This window comes from Scatophagus argus, chromosome 9, assembly GCF_020382885.2.
Source record: "Scatophagus argus isolate fScaArg1 chromosome 9, fScaArg1.pri, whole genome shotgun sequence".
NCBI classification, from domain to species: Eukaryota; Metazoa; Chordata; class Actinopteri; family Scatophagidae; genus Scatophagus; species Scatophagus argus.
Window position 1 is genome coordinate 22,927,887 of NC_058501.1, and position 17,869 is coordinate 22,945,755.

The 17,869-nt window shown below is 41.8% G+C and overlaps 1 protein-coding gene across 3 annotated transcripts in view; it reads left to right on the forward strand.

The window, feature by feature from the left end:
- Positions 1 to 17,869, forward strand: part of LOC124064486 (glucocorticoid-induced transcript 1 protein) — a 20,309-nt gene continuing 2,440 nt past the window's right edge. Inside the window, exons 1-8 of one of the 3 annotated variants that reach the window (XM_046399000.1) lie at positions 1 to 162; positions 339 to 708; positions 5,480 to 5,625; positions 12,354 to 12,443; positions 14,457 to 14,582; positions 15,401 to 15,544; positions 16,886 to 17,075; positions 17,468 to 17,588. In XM_046399000.1, coding sequence (XP_046254956.1) covers positions 405 to 708; positions 5,480 to 5,625; positions 12,354 to 12,443; positions 14,457 to 14,582; positions 15,401 to 15,544; positions 16,886 to 17,075; positions 17,468 to 17,588 — 1,121 coding nt within the window. In that variant the 5' untranslated portion in view covers positions 1 to 162; positions 339 to 404. The remainder of the gene's footprint in view (positions 163 to 338; positions 709 to 5,479; positions 5,626 to 12,353; positions 12,444 to 14,456; positions 14,583 to 15,400; positions 15,545 to 16,885; positions 17,076 to 17,467; positions 17,589 to 17,869) is intronic. The other 2 variants (XM_046399002.1, XM_046399001.1) reach the window with 2 other exon arrangements.

Below are 17,869 nucleotides of genomic sequence, written 5' to 3' on the forward strand. Positions count from 1 at the left end.
CTGGTTGAAACAACTGTCATTTACAATGAGTGGACATGATGGGGAAGACAGAGCAGGAGCTGGAAAACACGAATTAAACATTTCAAGAAGTATCAAAAACAACTTTTAAAGTTGCTTGTGTAATGGTTACGGCTTACTTCGGCATGTGTTAGTACCTTACAGGTAAGTTGTCACCAGTTAATGCGTGTTAGAGCTTTCTTTTCCCTCGAGCGCATGAGTTAATTTTTTTAAGAAAAGGAAGCTAACGTTTTTTTTGCTAACAGGCTCATGTTTATCTTACCGTTTCCCCCCACAACCACCTCCTCCTCCTCCTCCTTCTCCTTCTTCTTCTCCTCCAGAGAAGCAGAAGCTTTGGCGAAGTACGTCTTTCTTATTGCGGTAGGAATTACAGCCTGTTTCGGAGGATGTCAGCCCCCAGCAACTCGCTTCAGCAGCCGAGGGTGAGACGCAGCAATGCGGGCTCCCCCGGTTCTTTCAACAACAGCTGCCGTTTGCTCCCCATCCGTGCCACCGTGCCCTACCAGCTCCTGCGTGGGGGTCAGAGCAGCCCGACCCGGGCGCAAACCCTCTACGGAGGAGCCACGAGCAGCCGAGGCTCGAGTCCCCCCTCCAGTCCGACACTCAATTCAGGAAGTGCAAATGCTAAGCAGAGACTGTCCCCCGAAAATAAGGATTCCTCCTGCCCCCCGGACTCTACGGTTTCCAGAGGTAAAAACGCTTATTTTGAGTTGAGTTTTGCCTTGCATAGTCCAAAAAATGCCATGTCACCACTTGCTACTGTCCGCTGGGAGCCTGAACTTTTCTTGTAATTGCTATACAGTTAAGAGTCACATTTGACTATTTTAATTGTTCAAAAATGAGTCAAATGTTATATTTGAGAGGGTGGCCTGTTTGCCTGCAGCAAGGTTGGTATTTGATTTGCAGAAGGTGGGTGCATTAACGGTTTAGCCTGTTGTCCACTTACACCATTAGGCACTCAGAAAGAGAAGAGAGTGCACTATTGGCTTTCCTATTTCCCATGGACTTTTGACAGGAGAAAGAGGGAGAGGAGAATTGGCACAAAGACATGCTTTCAGCTGTAAAAGGGGCCACGTCAGTCCCAACTGTAGGAGCACTGCTGAGCAAATGTTCAGGTGTTGCCTATTCCGACTTCATACATGCAGCATGGAGTATGAGGATCTCAGGATATTCAGAACATATGGTGAGCCCCATGATGTTGCCTTACACATGGCTAGCAGAAGCAAGTGCTATGTCGCTCCATGTCATGCTCAGCTGCTTCTGGGAAGTGATATGGAGACAAGCTGAAGTAGGGCATGACAGTCCAGGCAGCCTTAAATCCGTATTTTCCACTAAATCTTATATATGTGACAGCCTCTCCTGCCAAATATCGACACTGTGGCTTTGAGACGTGCAGCAGTATCCTTTCATAGGCCAGAACTGCATTTTTTGCCGAGGTATTTTTTCCCTGTAAATCCTGTGTTTTATGGACAAAAGACAGGCGTAACCACTCACTATCTGGTGCATGTTTGAGACACATTGTGACATGGAAGTGTCTGAATACAGCTTTCTTTTTCATTTCCTGAAGACAACAAGAGGCTATTTTTGTTATTTTCACCTCACTGGTTATTTCTGACTCTGCATCAGATATCAGGAAAACCACCAGTTACTTTCATCACAATTAATTTTCTGTACTTACTGAGATTAAGTCACACATTTCAACATGCTACACCAATCTCTGCCACCTTCATTAGTCACATGTGTAGTTCCTCTTACATTTAACCAAAATGGCAGCCCTCTTGCCTCAGTGCATCATGGTAGTTGTTGTGGAGTTGTGTGTGGAATTTGATGTTTGCGACGTGCTTCACATTCCTCAGGTCTTTGAATGAGATGACCTCCAACCTTGACCAGTGTACCATGCAAGGCAGGAAACGAAGTCTCTTCCACAACAACTGAGTAGGCAGACTTACCAGGCACAACTAATTTCAACTGTGTTTGGCTAGCGAGAGGTGTTGATTTCCCATCGCAGTGGCATGCCACACATACCTCAGTCCTCTGAAAGAGGCGACCTCTACCCCAGGCTAGTGTCCCATGTCAGTGGGGATGATGGAGACTTGACCCTCCTTCATTGCTGTGACCTCACAGTCCAAACACTATGAGAGGCCTCAGGTGATGACTCTGATCATAGTGTGGGGTTGGCAGTTACTATCAGACAAAAAAACAAACTGATATACATCTATCAAGTAGCAAATGACTATAACTTTGAGCACAATTCAGTCATCTTCATCTTTCATCACTACAGCCCAGCTTGATGTGACTGAAGCAGAAGGCTTTGCACTTTGCAATTTCTCATTAATTTTGGGACTTTGAAGCCAGTTAATACTTGTCATTTGGTAGGAAATTCAGTCCGGAGTTCCCTACAGTACCATCAACGTTGACTCCAGACAATGTGACACTGTTAACTGACTCCATTGATGTTCAGACAATTCAGATCATGACCTGATGATGAAGGACTGTGTGAAGAGTGTTATATTCCACATCGTGACCTTTTAGGTTCACCACCATGACATCATTCTCTTGCCACACTGTCCACACTGTCCCAACAATAAACGTCCCGCTCCCTGTCAAAGTGCCAGCTGTGCTGAAACAGCCCTGCTTCATTGTCATCCATTCAAACTGCAGAGTAGGACCAAATGTGAAAATGACTGTTGTCCAAATCAGTCGACTCTGGTGTAACTGTGCAGTGTTTTATCTGACTTTGCTCATTCTTCATTTGTTAGGCATGAAAGTTGGAATGGTTAGTTCTGTACCGTACCTCACTCATCCATGGCATACACTCGAACCGGTCCAAACTTGCTTGTTGTGGCAAGTTGAGATTAAGATTTCCTTTATTGTCCCACAATGGGAAAATGCACAGGAAATTCACAGGTACCCGCTGGACACATTGGGAGATTGCTGACCAGCTGAGGGACAGATGCTGAAAGTCATATCCATACAGGATCATGGGCAAGATTAATATTATCATTTATCATTTGTACTGTATGAAAGACAGCTACTGCTGAAATTACTGCTTGCAGTTAACACACTTTTTGCTTGAGCAACTAATGTGAAATGTTAATATAGTATATAAAACACAGAGTAAAATGATCATTTAGAGAGCTCCATCAATTCTGTCAGTTTATATTATAAAAAAATGACCAAGCTTTCCTCTGTGTATGCAGTCTGAGCAGTTACAGTTGAATCAGACTTGAGTTATGTCTAAGATCATCTGCAGTATATGTCTATTAAAGTGATGCATGAGCCCTACCGGGTTTCATTTACTCAAGCGTTTCTGACACACCAAAAGTCATTTTGTTTTGAGACAATAAGATGAAGCAAAATTATTGTGATTTTTCTTTTCAGCCAGCGATGCAGTCTTGTGAGAACCTACAGGAAACCATGCTGCAATGGTTTACTGATTTGGACCACATGTTTGTTTTCACGTTTGCCTCTGCCCTACAGTTAATAAACCACCCATTTATCCCTGGAAATGCAGAGACTTTCCTGCAGCTTGCTGAGTTCCCTGCGAAGGAAAGTTCTTACTGAAATTAAAACTGAAAAGATTCCTTTAATATCACATATACCACTTACTCATCCCTTAAAATCAGCAGATGGGCTGCTTTGATATCTTGGCTTCCTTCATACTGTTTCCTTTTTCTAATTAGGAGATTATTCTAGTCTGGCAAGTGGGGAGACGATGGAAAATAACCACAATCCCAGTTCTGAGAGCGCATGGCTTGGCCTATATCAATATTGATGGATATTTAGCCTGCTTCCTTTGTCTACAATGCTTCAGGGAATTTTACTGTAGCCCAGTAAGCTTACTTAGGCAATACCTTTGGGTGGGTAGGCCTGTGTATTCTATGGACAAAGAACAACAATGAGCGCCTCTGTAGTTCTGCGAGGAGAGGGGTGCCTCATGCAGATAGTTTAGTCAGTATGTGTTAGTTTGTGTGTTCGTGTTGGAAAGGCCTGTGCTTTAGCCTACTCAGACAACAAATGGCTCATTCCTGAACATAATGATCTTCCTTTTATTCTGGCTATGATACTGAAATGAGCAAGCTTTCATTTACTTTTACCAGTCACACAATGTGTAACTGAGACTAATACATTTGATCCAGTTCCTCATATCGCAGCCCCATGCTGTTCTAGAGCTCATGTCTCTGTGTTTGCATATTTTGTTTTCCCTTTTTTTTTTTTTTTTTTTTAAACAACTGCATGTTACTGCAGGAATGTTGAGTGATGCAGGCAGTATTGATGTACAGTGTGTTGTGGTTGTTTATGAGTTCTTATGTGGGTGGTGTGTGCTTAACTGCTCTTGCTCACAGCAGACTGCTCTCATAACATCAGATACTCCTGCTCAGCCATTTACATTTGCTCCAGGCCTCGGCTCTCAAGCCTGCTGTTTGCCCTGCACTAATACTTAGGAGATTAGAAAAATTGTCCACACTTTGAAAACAAGAAGAAATTGCAAGGCAAGATCTCATCTTAGTAAACCATTGTTAATTACAGTAGTCAACAGAGGTGAAGGCGAAGTGTTGATTATAATGTAATGTTTTGGAAATATTCCATCAATTCATTTTGTGATTGACTGAAATATACTTTTCTTTTTGCAATGTAAACATCGTCTTCTAATCCCTTTTATGTTCCTATTAAGAACACATCGTTAAAGGCCTACTATGCAGGACTTTTTGGTTGTTGTTTATAAACACACCATTCAAATGTGCAGTAAGTATGAAAGATAGTAGACTGTTGAGTGTCATTCCCAGGTCATCAAATACCATCGCTTTTGGTTGAGCTACCAACCCAAAACATTGGTATTTGACAACATGGAAATGAGACTCAAAAACCAACTTTCCCCGTGTCCAAGACATGTCTTCTACACTGAAATATTACAAGAAAATAGGAAAATACAGGCAGAGGACAGGGCCTCTGCAGATACAGACACTACCGTAAGTGAGTTTTCCATGAGTGCTTGCTGTGGCCAGCCAGTAAAACTTTTCCAGAAGTCTACTTTCTGACTTAACTAATGCTATATCTTTTCACTGGTTGAAGGATTCAGCAGATTTGTTCATTTTAAGTTATCAGAGAAACAAACTGAGCTAACATTAGCTGCAACTTGGCCCCCCTCCTTTACCCCAGGTCCCCACCTGGCTACTATTTTCACCCAACTGGACATTGTATGCATAAAAAACACTTTGATTACAGAGTTGCTTTTCATTTCAGGTGAGAAATGTAAACCATTAAGTGTTGTGTGCCAATCAAAATGTGGCCCTTAGTCACAGAGAGACTTATTGCACAGTGACGTTTCAACACTTTATGTGGAACTTGTTGTTACTGACACAATCGGGAAAGTTGGCACATTGAATGTTGACGATGCCTTAGGGTGACAGGGAATATTGATCAGTACATGCCTCACCTTATTTCTTCTTTCCCACTGCAGAAAGATCCAAGGCGCAGCTTCGGAGTTCCAGTGCCATTCGGCGGACATCTTCCCTGGACGCCATCACAGGGCCATACCTCACGGGCCAGTGGCCTCGGGACTCCCATGGACCCTACCCCTCCTGTATGAAAGACAAAGCGACACAGGTACATACCATTCAGAAGAAAAACTGTCTTGCATAAAGGTCTGAAATATGGTGAACTAAAGCATTTCTCATCATACTAGGGTTGCAAAGTTGGAGGAGGTGCTTGTTCTGGTGGTGTTTTTCCCTGTTCTCTACTCTCATTTCAAAATTGTTTTTAAACAGTAACTTGAATGTTACTTAAGACAGAAATATGGGACCATATAATGTAACAGTGGTGCTGATTTATGTTAAGACTTTCACTTTTAATTCTTTAAATCTTGTTTCTAAGAATACATGTTTTGTCATTTTGGCATGGTGTCTAAATACCGTAATACCCATGAGCCTTGGCTGCCGTTACCATGGGGAGAAGTGTGGTGAATGTGAAACACAAATGTCAGTGAAATTATAAACAAAATACAATACTATAGTTGTTGAGTTCTTCCAGAATTAGCCCAGAATCTGAAAGAGAATTGGTTCAATCTGCAGATTGTATCATTACTATTTAAGGTTAAGGTTTTAGGGAGTTAAAGTTAACTTCTACCCTAACATTTTATGTACTCATCAATGAAGCTGATGTTTTTCCAGTATAGTTTTGATCTTTGTGCTGATGTGTTTCATCCTACTAATGCAGTCACAGTGATCCAACTGTGAGTCATGTAACAGTGTTTATGGGAAAGTGGGACTTTAACTCCCAGAACCAGGGGTGATATTGCACGTTACACATTTACATGTATGAACATACACTGAAAGTGAAAGCGGTTGGTTCCAAAAACGGAACAGTTTCATTGGTGTGTACGTAGCCTGATAACACTAATCTTCAGAGACATGAAGTTCTCTGATAGCCAAGTGGCTGAGGTGCGGTTTACATGACTACTCGTCCACTTAAAAAAAATAGAAAAGGAAAAAATAAAGGCCATATATGATGATATGTTGTCTTTTTGTAACCAAATTGATCTTGAGACACAATGTCATGATCAGTACAGCAGGTGAAAATGATTGACTGATCATCATATCATACATTCATTTTTTGAAAATTAATAAATGGCTAAACCAGTTATATTCAGGAGGAATAAGCTCATTGCACAAGAAACACCAGGCTACAGTTTTTTTGATGATCGTGAACTGGAAGTGTTTTGCCCTTTAAGTTTGACAAGAGCAAAATTACCTTTTAATATCTTATTTTATTTTAACACCATATATCCCCCCCAATTAGGTCAGAGTGTCTGGTAAATCAACACACACTTTCATCTTTCTCCCGGGAAATGACTTCCCAATAATTGTTGATTTCCGTCATAGTGGCTTGTGAAGGAGACAGATCTGCTTTTGATTTTGTCAAAGTAATCTGATGACGGAGTCTGCTGCCAGTACAGACCTAATACACTCTGAATATTCTGAAATACTTTCACAGCACTACATTTTATTACTTTATAACACTTCATAAGACATATGTATGCATTTCTCATTGAGCCTGAGCAGCGGTATTCCTGGAGAGCAGCCCATACCCAGTAATCTTGCCATGTGACTGATGGTTAAATGCAGTTTTTGTGGGGCTTAATTTTTGGGAGGATGGGAGTTTGGGTTGGGTATTAGAATATTGACCGTGTATGATCATGGTAAGGGCTGTTCCCTCTGTGCTAAAAGGCCTTTCATGTGTCTGAATGAAGACCGCCAAGCCTCATTTACATGGGTTTCATCCCTTTAACCCCTCATTGGCCTCACACTTCTTTGTTCGTAGACTGAGGAAGTGGAGAGAGGGCCTCGCAAGGTCTCTTAAAAGTGACTGTATGCAGAATAAACATGTCTAATTACAGGGTTCCTGTGCAGCCCTGGAAAGACTGAAAATTATCAAGTCATTGCACAAAAACTTCTGGACATTGTTGTTTGGCACATTGCAATATTTATATAAATTACTTGCCTGTGCTGTATAGTGACATGGCCTCAGCCATGTTTCCTACCCATTATAAGCACAAGTCTGGTTGAAGACCAAAATTAAAATCCAGTTAAGAGATTTGTCTTCCTAAACTGTGGCAATGTGAGATGGAAAACATTCGACTGCGCTGTAATGATGTGGGAGAGAGTGACACACTTGACACTCCTTGAGCGATTAAATGGACTAACTCCCCCAAGGACAGTCGGAGACCACTTCCTGTTAACAAGCTACGTCTGGGCCCAGCTCTTTTTATAAGACAGAAACAGCAGAAAGCAGTAGACAAAAGGTCCCCGGACTCTTTTGTTGTGCATTGCAGAAGTTCAAGACAGCCTCTCCTTTGAGCTGTAATGTAGCCTTGCATGGAGGTGAAGTTGTTTGCACCTGTCCCCCAGGCTATGGCTGAGGCGAGGAGAAATCCCACTGCTTACCACCTGGCCCTCGTGGCTGCACGGCCCGCCTGCCTTTTGTGTGGGAGTTGAGGAGCAGAGGGCCCATACATATGCTAATCACTGTTCCGGGATAGGTCTGTGCACCCTGAGCACCCTCTGTACACCCTCTGTGTTCTGTGGTTACAGAACACAGAGAACGTCTGTATGAAGATTAGGGCCTGACACACCAAGCCGACCTCAAAGAGCTAGCACCGACAAAAGCTGGCTGATCAAACAGTTTGCGTCGCCTCATGTCGTCTGTTGTAAGTTGCACTCGAGCACGACACAAAAACTCCAGCCGATGGCCAGCTGACCGTTGACCTGCGTGTACATTCTGCGCCTGCATCAGAGGAAATGACTAATCAGCAGTTTGTATTTGTAATCTATGTGTAATCTGTAATCAGTTGGCTATAAAACCAGGGTTCCAAACACAATTTGTCCCCAGCAAGCCCTCGCCAGACATCCGACTTTCGGCTTGGTGTGTCAGGAGATTCACATACGTACAGTTAATCCTTCTGTTTTAAAACTGGGCTGGTTAGGTTGATGAAACAAGCAAGAGTAGCTAGATTTTGAAAGTTTGAGTGAGCAACGTGGTGAAGTTCATTTAAGGTTGGATGCTAGATAGACGGTCACTCCGGAGCGAATGACTCTGTGGTTGTGAAAGTGTTGTCATGGCTAATTGTACCCCACTACTTCAATTCAGATCGAATTAAATGATTAGATGAATGTATTACAGGCCTGTACCACCATAGACACCTGATTTTTGTTTTCCCCTTTTTTTAAGCTCTACCTCTATTGCTGTGTTACATGATATCTGCAGTCACTGAGCCCCATTTTTACTTAATTAAAATTAATTCACTAAAATGCTCAGTGCAAACTGTTGTGTATGTTATACATTATCAGTTTATGAGAATATAGATGAAGGCACAAACATTAAAAATGCCATCTTGGAGACATTTATCACGTTTCAGGCGTGCTCAGTGAGCTTCAGACATGCACAAGATAACAGCGTACACAAAGTCAACTAACCAAATCAGATTCATGTTTTCCTCATCTTTAAGCCCCACCAAATGATAGCAGTGGCACTCATGCTTGCATGTCTCGGCATGCAATCTAAACAAACCAGCGCAAATTCCACTGCAGTTCTATTGAAGCTCAGTCATTATTTCCTGCTTTGGAACAGAGTTGGATTCTTGAGGATGTTGCCTGCATGTAACCCTTTGGGTGGGAATCATAATGGGAAGCAAGCTGCAGGCTATGGTAACAGAGTTTTATCTTCACGGCAGTACATTATCAGGCACAACACCTGCGTAGGCACAGAAATTTACAAAGCACACAAGTTGGGCCGGAAGTTCAAGAGTGAGCATGATAAAAGGGCCTCTGAGGTAAATAAAGGTGGTTGTTCTTGTTAACTGACAATTTGCTTGGCAGGAACAAAGAGAGATGGCCTGCAGTATTTGAACTGTCTTGTCTTACTACGGACACCTGGGGGAATATTAGGTGTTTAATTGCAAACTAAGCTATCTACCTTGAAGAAAATCAAGACCCCCTGTCATGACATCTTTAAAGTAATTGACTCTCTTGAGATTTAAAAGAAAAGCATTAATGTGGAACGTGCATTTTGTGTCTAAAACTTAAGTGTTTGGGGCTACATTTTTAAACTTCTCAGGTGATGCTTGTTTTAATGGTGGCTAAAATGCAAACAGTTGGGATACAAACTGTTGGCTAAACTCTCTTCATTAACTGCTGAATGATTTCTTTTTCGTGTGTGCTGAAAGTTGCTGTCATCACCTTAAGCAGTGACTACACTTTCATTCAGGTGGATTAAATTGATTTATAGCTCTTGAAAATGAACAACATGTAGGAATGAAGGAAAATCTCATTTTGCTGTGTCAAAGACAAATGAAGCCCCAGTTTGTTTGTTTTTCAATTTTGATTCTCTAGCAAAGTGATTGTTCATTTCATTTTAACCAGAATTGCACAGCCGGTGAAAACATATACATATCACTTACTGCCAGATAAGTTTCACATTTTATTGCATTACAAGTATCTAGTAGCATTCCCTGCTTGACGTAATAGTAATATGAGAATTTAGTCTTTACTCAGTGGCTGTGCAACTCCAGAAAGCCTCTCTGTCCTTTAACAGCAATCTGCATTCTGTATGAAGAGATTAGGCTGCAGCATCAAGCCCCTCAATGTCTGGCAAAGGCATCAAACAGCTCAAACCATTCCATAGGCCATGCGCAAAATGTTAATGCTAAAGGCTAGCTACACATCTGCCATCCAACGTGGCCAAGCACAGTGGTCCCTTTATAAGAACACAAGCTCCCATTTAATTCGCTGTCCTTTTCTGGGGAAACCAGCACCAGCAGTCCAGCGCAAATGGCTTCACTGGTGTTCCTCATTATTCACAGTGTGATATTCCATATCATAGGCCAAGGCTTGTGCGTTAGTTGGAGAGCCATAGAGGTTTTTCTGTTTGCGTGGGGTCACACACAAGACAGTGTGAAGACACTGACATTTAAGATGCTTCGTAGCACTGTGCTGACCGTGAAACGTCAGATGTTTGAGGGTTTGTTTGAGAACCAGAGGCACTGTTGATATGCATAATCAAGGGGAAGTATGTGGTTTCAGACAACCCTATGAAACACTCTCAGTCTGCTTTTGCATATATTTACATAACTTAACCGTTTCCTTGTTTATGCAATAGAGGTCTAAAAGACATGTGCAGTGAGACAGAACTGCCTCTGTGCTCTCTGGTAGGAAATTATTTGTATATTAGATATTTTCTTACTGGTGTACTAACAACACTAAATTTCTCTCTTTGACCTGCCATAAACCTGGAATTGTGCTGTGTATATTCTGACAAATCACAGTCGTATATAGAAATACTAATTTCTAGACTCATTTAAACCACTGAAAGTGAAAAGATGGATACTTAACCAAAACCAGCTGCTACTGAAGTCCTTGTAAATGTCACCTGTGGCTGACAGCGATGCCTTCTTGGCACGTAGCTGTGTATTATATGGTGGTCCTGTAATCTTTTTCTTGAACCTTGTTTGCCTTGTTAATGGGTGGTTGTTTTTGAGATGTATTGGTTAGTTTTGCCTGTAGATTAAAAAAAAAAAAAAAAAGAACCTTAAGATCACAGATCTTAACCCAGTCTACTAATGGAAGCAATCAAGTGTGCTATGACTTTTGTTTTTCCTGTTGAATGTAGTTGTTTCCACAGGGATGGCATCTCATTACTGCTTTCTTCGTTTTCATTGATTCCAGATTTTTTACTTTTGTACACATGGCACTCGTTCACTCACATCTTTCTCAACTGCTTATACAAACATTTTAGGTATTTAGTTGATGCTCACTTCCTGAGTCACTTCACAATGGCCTGTTCTGTGTTTTAATCAAGTGTTGTTTTTTTTTGTAGCTTTTAGATTTGTATCTTTCTCCACAAGCTGTTGTTTACTTTAATTTCATGTATCTCGGCATAGATTTATTGAGTACCCTTGTCAATATAGGAAATGGCTCCAGTACAGCCTAAAATGCTGGATTTGGTATCAGTTAATGTGCAGTGTTATGCACTGATTCGATATCATGTAATTTATTAGCCCCAAAACATTTATGCAAATTGCATAAATGTTTTGCACTGTGCTGCCCCTGGTAGCTTCTGTTCTAGAGCACTAAAGAAGAATTGATTTCCGGCAGAGTAATCTTAGAGCTGTTAAAATGTCAGCAATTTGGCAATGTTTTACACTGGAAAATCCCACCAGTAAAACTGTGACGTGTACAGGATGTAATGTTAGTTTGTAGCATGTGAATTTCAACACCAGCAGTCTTAAAAAGCACTTGAGAATGCATCAGGTGAAAGAGCACGGTGAGTTCACCAAGACAGAGGGGAACAAAAGGACAAACGGGACTAACTTACTGTAACACAAGATGATAAAGGGTTTGATCCAAGCTGTCCAGCAATGGTAGCAATCATATCACATTCATACAGGGTTTGCAGTGTATGGCTCTTAAAAAAAACTCTCGACAGACATATATTTAAAAACACTCAAAGACGTCTGTGACCATTCAGTTATCTGGACTGTCTAAACATCAGGCCACCCTTGCCACGTAAACAAGCCGCTGAAACTGCAGGTTATTTAATCTTAGGCTTCAAGTGTAATGCAAGGTATTGTATTTAAATAGCTTTGCATCTGCACACAAACGAAAGCGGTATTTATGCTCTTTTGCCATCACACTTGTCTTTGTGTGCTTAAGCAACATAAGCTATGCTATTTGATGGCTGCAGTGCTGGTACGGTTCTCTTGAAACATGTATCAGTAGTTGACTTGTATGTGGACTTGTGTAACATGTGGTTATGTGTCAGCATCCACCTCTGTGTTGCAGACTCCAGGTCTCTGGATTGACGAGGGAGCAGAACAGGGAAGTCCTCACCAGCGGTCAGCCTCTTGGGGCAGCGCAGACCACCTCAAAGAGGTAAATTCACCTGTCTAAACCTTGGTTCTTTTAGCTGCTTCTGACTACAAGCACCACAGACAGTGGTGTAGCCAGACTGGTTTAAAACATTCACTTAGCCAGTTCAAAGAGATGTTTTGTCATTTTTGAGGTTCATTTGATTTACTCAAAATGTGTTTTATTTGTCAGGGTCTGAGGTCAGCCTAAATATTATGCGCCTTAATGTTAGTTTCCACTCCTGTCTATCTGCTGGGCTTGGTGGCCAACCGGCCGACCACATGGAGCTATTAGGTCTCCAAGTCTCCAGACCACAGTCTAAATTTAACCTCCTTCTCCCCTCTTGTTTCTCACTCAACTGCACCATTGCATCTCATTATGGGCTGTTGTTTTTGAGAGACAGTGCAGGAGCTCTTCTCAAGGGTGATATTGTTCCCTCTTTAGGGAAAAATACTGAGTGAAGTGATTCAGGGTAACTCTTGTTACTTAAAATCTTTACAGAGGCCCCAGCGACACAATGGACATTTGTATTTTTTGCGTTTCTGGTGCAGGATCTGACATCTGTATGCCATCAATATTTAGTTCCAGAATATTAATGACACACAGATTGTCTTTGGTTTTTGTCAGTATTGACCAGAAAAAGCTTTAATCCAGAACACTTTAAAGACCCTACGTACGCAGGTGTGGCTTAAGTAGCTTATGTGTTTTGGAGGTTTGGAGTTTGTTGTCCATGTGTTACCTGGACAGGCTATGGTTATACTTGTCTGTTCATGCTAGGTCCAAGTAAGAGACATATGTGAAAGTGCAACAGTTTGACTTTGCTTACTTAACTATCCAGTTGTCAAGACGAGAAATGAAAGTGTTGGTGGCTTTTACGGTGAAGAGAATTGGACAGGGTATGGAGGTAAACTATGGGTAGACTGCACTTGAGGAATGCCAACAGCTGTAAAGGGGAGACAGGAAGCAACATATTTTAATAAATACAGCCACAAGAGATCCACAAAACCTATTTCCCAGTTATGCACTCACACCAGCTTGGTCTCATAAAATCTAATTGTGAAAATCAGATCTCATAAATCACATTCAAGTATAAATGTAGCCATACACTGTTACTAGGCCTGCAAGAAACACATTGTTCAGCTTTCTACACACAATCCCAGGGCCTTGGCCTGTACAGTCGATAGCATAGCACAGTCAGGAAAGCATGTCTTTCTCATCCTCTGAGATTACACTGGGGTGGCCTGGACTTGTCATTATCCACTGCTGTAGTCACTCAGTGAATGTTGTGAACTGCATTGTAGTTCTCTTAACCTCTGCGATTATGTGTGTGGGAGGACATCTATGAAAAAAGCAAGTCTCTTTGTTGACTGTGTTGCCAGGATTACAAGATCAAGACCACACCTTTGTCTGCATAGTATAACTGCGTCTGTTTGGCTCACAAAGGGTATCCTGTTTTTACGTTGATACTGGGCCAGATGCAGAACCACCCATTGACCTAACTTGTTTCATCAACAGGCATGCTTGACTGATTATAGGCAACAATATTCAAGTCAAGTCACTCTTAACCGGTGCACACTGCAGGGCCATATTTGTTTAAAAATCACACATTGTAATTTAATGGAATGGAAAATATTCTCATTAGTGAAGGATTTCATTGTTCTCCCAGCTGCTGAACGCTTACATCAATGAAAATATTCATGCAAACACTTAACTGTTACATTATTTTTTAGTTTATTTCTAGGCAACAGTTAAACACATGGAGTAAAGCTGCAAAGATTAGTCCATTAAGTAACTAGTCGACTGACAGAAGTTTAGTCTGCGATTATTTTGTTAAGTGACTAACCGTTTCAGTCTCTCTTTTTTTTCTTTTTAAGTAAAAATGGAGAGACCACTCAGGCTTTAGGAACTTGTCACAGGCATTTTGTTGCTGTTTCTCACAGATGGGGACAAGTTAAAACTCACAAGATTACAGAAGTAATTTCTTCGCGACTCCATTGTGATCTGTCATTTGCTGACATGATAATACTTTTCTTCCAGCAGATTGCTAAACTGAGACTGCAGCTGCAACGCAGTAAACAGGTCAGCCGACAGAGCAAAGACAGGGAGCAGAGCTCACTGCAGCTGTCGCAACAGGCACCGCATGGCATCGCATGCACGCCGCAGGTGAGTTATTCATGCCATTATCCATGCTCACTGGCATCATCCTTTCAGGAGAAATGATGATGCAAGATTTTACCCTGGCAGCAGTGATATGATAAGGTAGCTTAGCAGCCAAGCAAAAAAAGAAAACATACATATAAAACAGTTTGTAACCAAATCATATCACAGCTGGTTAAGATAAGAGAACTGAATATGAATATTGCACGGTTAAGCAAGTTAGTTTTATACATTTCAGAAAGTGAAAGTGCCTGTATATTATGCAACACATTCTTTTAAGTTTATGTGTAGCCTTGGATATTTAGTCATAACCCAAGTTTATGATCATGATTTGTTGGACTGCATGTGGCTGAGGTGGTCTGGTTAATGAGTCCCTATTCTGATCCAGTTATATGAAGAGAGCAGAGAGGGAATGCATCTGGGAAAGGACCTGTTCCCTCCTTGTCTGATGTTCATTCATTAACAGATGTCCAGTGACTGTGTGGGAATATTAACGTTAACACTGACTTGCTATGTCCTATGCCCACCTGTGTTTTTGTTGTGAAACAGCTGTGAAATTTAATCGCACTTCAGTAGCATGTATTTAAGCTGAACGCCCCCACCTGTTAAATATCTCCTGAAACTGGATCAACAACAATTCAATACCTCAAGCCGACCTAGTTGTCACACAGCCCAGGACCTATGCAGTGTTATGTATTTAATTGCACAACTGACCTGAATATCTTTCAATGCGCTGTGGTTGTGTGGAACTACGTTTGTGAGTTTATATATTATTTAGATGTGTACCCATTATTTCACTTACTTTTGTCTCTCTGTCCTTGCAGTACAAAGGAACTTCAGCAGCTTTGTCGGCATTCCCTGTGCCAAAATCCCTCATATGCAGAGTGCCGAGCAGCGTGGAGGGCATCAACCATGAGCTAGAAAATGTGTTTATCAGAGAGGACTGGGAGCAGGGCATACAGGTACAGGTAGGCTTGTTCTTATATTACGGTACATAATACAAGTTGTCCTGTACTACATTCAGGGTTTCAGATTCATTTTTGGTCCATCTTCCAGTGGCTGGTAAACAGAAAAAAATTACCAGCCAAAATATTTTTTTTACTGGCCATAAAACTGCTTTGCGTTACTAATGTGAGGCTTGTAGTTACTGACAGCATGCGGGACGTGCGTCTTAGTGGAGTCTTGACAATTTAGGAAAGTATAGTTTGCTGTCTGCTCTGCTTTTGTCTTCATCGCTTATCCTAAAATGTCTCCAAACTGCTGACGTTGCTCTTCCTCCGCTTGCCTGCTCCATTCAGAGAGGTTAATGTGACACTGTAAAGTGGTATCGGGTGTGGTTGTATCGGTAGTTTTATGATAACAAGTGCAAGTTTCAGAACGATGATGTGCATCAGCTCACCAGAAAAGCAGCACTTTAATCAAATTGCCTCTTTGAACCGGTTCATCTCAGGCTACTGTACCAAACAACTTGCATGTCAACATCCTGCAGGTGTCACTTGATGCTATGCTATGTGACGCAGACATTCTGTTTTGCAGAGTGGATAACAGTTTAACGCTTTGTGAATCTGTAAAGGATTTGTTTACATCTGTAATGTTTGCCTGTTGATGAAAGAGCCAAAGAGAAACCCAAAATTTAGTTGTTTTTTTTTCATTACATCAGTCATGCCTGTGGTCAAAAATGACATTTAGGCTTAAAATGTATTACATGCATGCAGACGGCGTCTTGTAGTCACTTGGAGCACCACTTTGCACTCACACTGAATTAAATTTCTTCAGGGTGAGGGGACACATAAATCTTGTCTGATGTGGGGTAGTAAACCCTGGCAGGTCTGTAAAGCTCAACTCTTAGAAAATCACACGCGCACACACACAGAGTTTAAACACACATACAAACACATGAACCACTACAGATTTACAACCTGCTGTGCAGCAACCCCCCCCCCCCCCCCCCCCCCTTTTTGAATCAGCTGTGCCAATGTTCTGCACATCACACTGTTTATCTGCTGTCGAGTATTACCATCTGGTGTGGTGTTTGCTTCTCCAATTGCCCTTTAAACAGTCACACAAGCACACCAGAGGCCTCTCAGTTTCTGTCATTCTTAGATTTAGGAAATAGTAGCCGATGCAATGTGACGTCATCCGCTGAGTGAGCAGGTAGCTCTTCAGCTTCAACAGTTCACACGACTTTTTCAAGGACACGCTAGTGGCTGAGGGAGATTGAATTTTTGGCACCACCGCTGCCATTTTTTAGGATCCATCTACATTAACACATGACCCCTCACCGCCTCCCCTGCGCTCTGACCTCACAGGCCATGGATGTGGTAGACGGCCGCCGTGCCCCTTTTCCTCAGTATCACTATGGCAGCAGCGGGGACACACGTGACACGGACACACAGGCGCCTTCAAGTGGTGATTCCAGCCCGCTGTACCGCCGCTGCAGCTCGGACCACTTCCACTCCCCTGACGGAAGCCCCTGTTCTGCAGAGGAAATCGACAAAGGTGTGCCTCTGTTTGACACATGCAGCTTTAGTGTTCAGTGCAGTATATTTTATTTGTCATTTGCTTCTTTCATGTGTCTCAAAGTGATAACTGAAGATTGTTCTTTGGTCTTTAAAAACATTGACAAAGAGACATAGACAACAGTATGCTTTCTGAACACAGGCTGTTAGACTCAGTATGTGTATATTCCTTAGAATGAGGTACTGAAAAAAGGCATTCATTTACTTCTCAGTACAGAAACTGACAACCTGAAATGACACACAGCCCTACTTTAACCATATTGCACCTCTGAAGAATCAATAACCAAAGTTTATCTTTTTCAGTTTTTTTTCTCATTAAAACTACAAATGCATGATGTTATACTAATGTTAGATTCTTTATTGCATTTTCAGACAATGTCTGTAGTTCTCCCCTCCCAAAGTTTGCCACTTCTCCCAAACCTAACAACAGCTACATGTTCAAACGAGAACCTCCAGAGGGCTGCGAGAAGGTCAAAGTGTTTGAGGAGATGGTGTAAGTACTTTTCCTTGTTTTTCATTTGACAGTCACACTTTGCTGTCTTCAGACATTTTGCTTATGTCTGCCATGTGAGCACTGATTGTATGACTCATTAAAAGCAAAACAATAGATAGAGTTGCTGCTGTTTGAGGACAGTACAACAAAGCTAACAAGCTTATTTGCATTGTGGGTGGCAGGGATGAGGGCAAAGAGGCTGTGTAGGAGAAACGACTTTCACTCAGTTGCAGAAACAGCAACATGCAGTAGAACATGCAAAACACACTGAGCTTAACTTC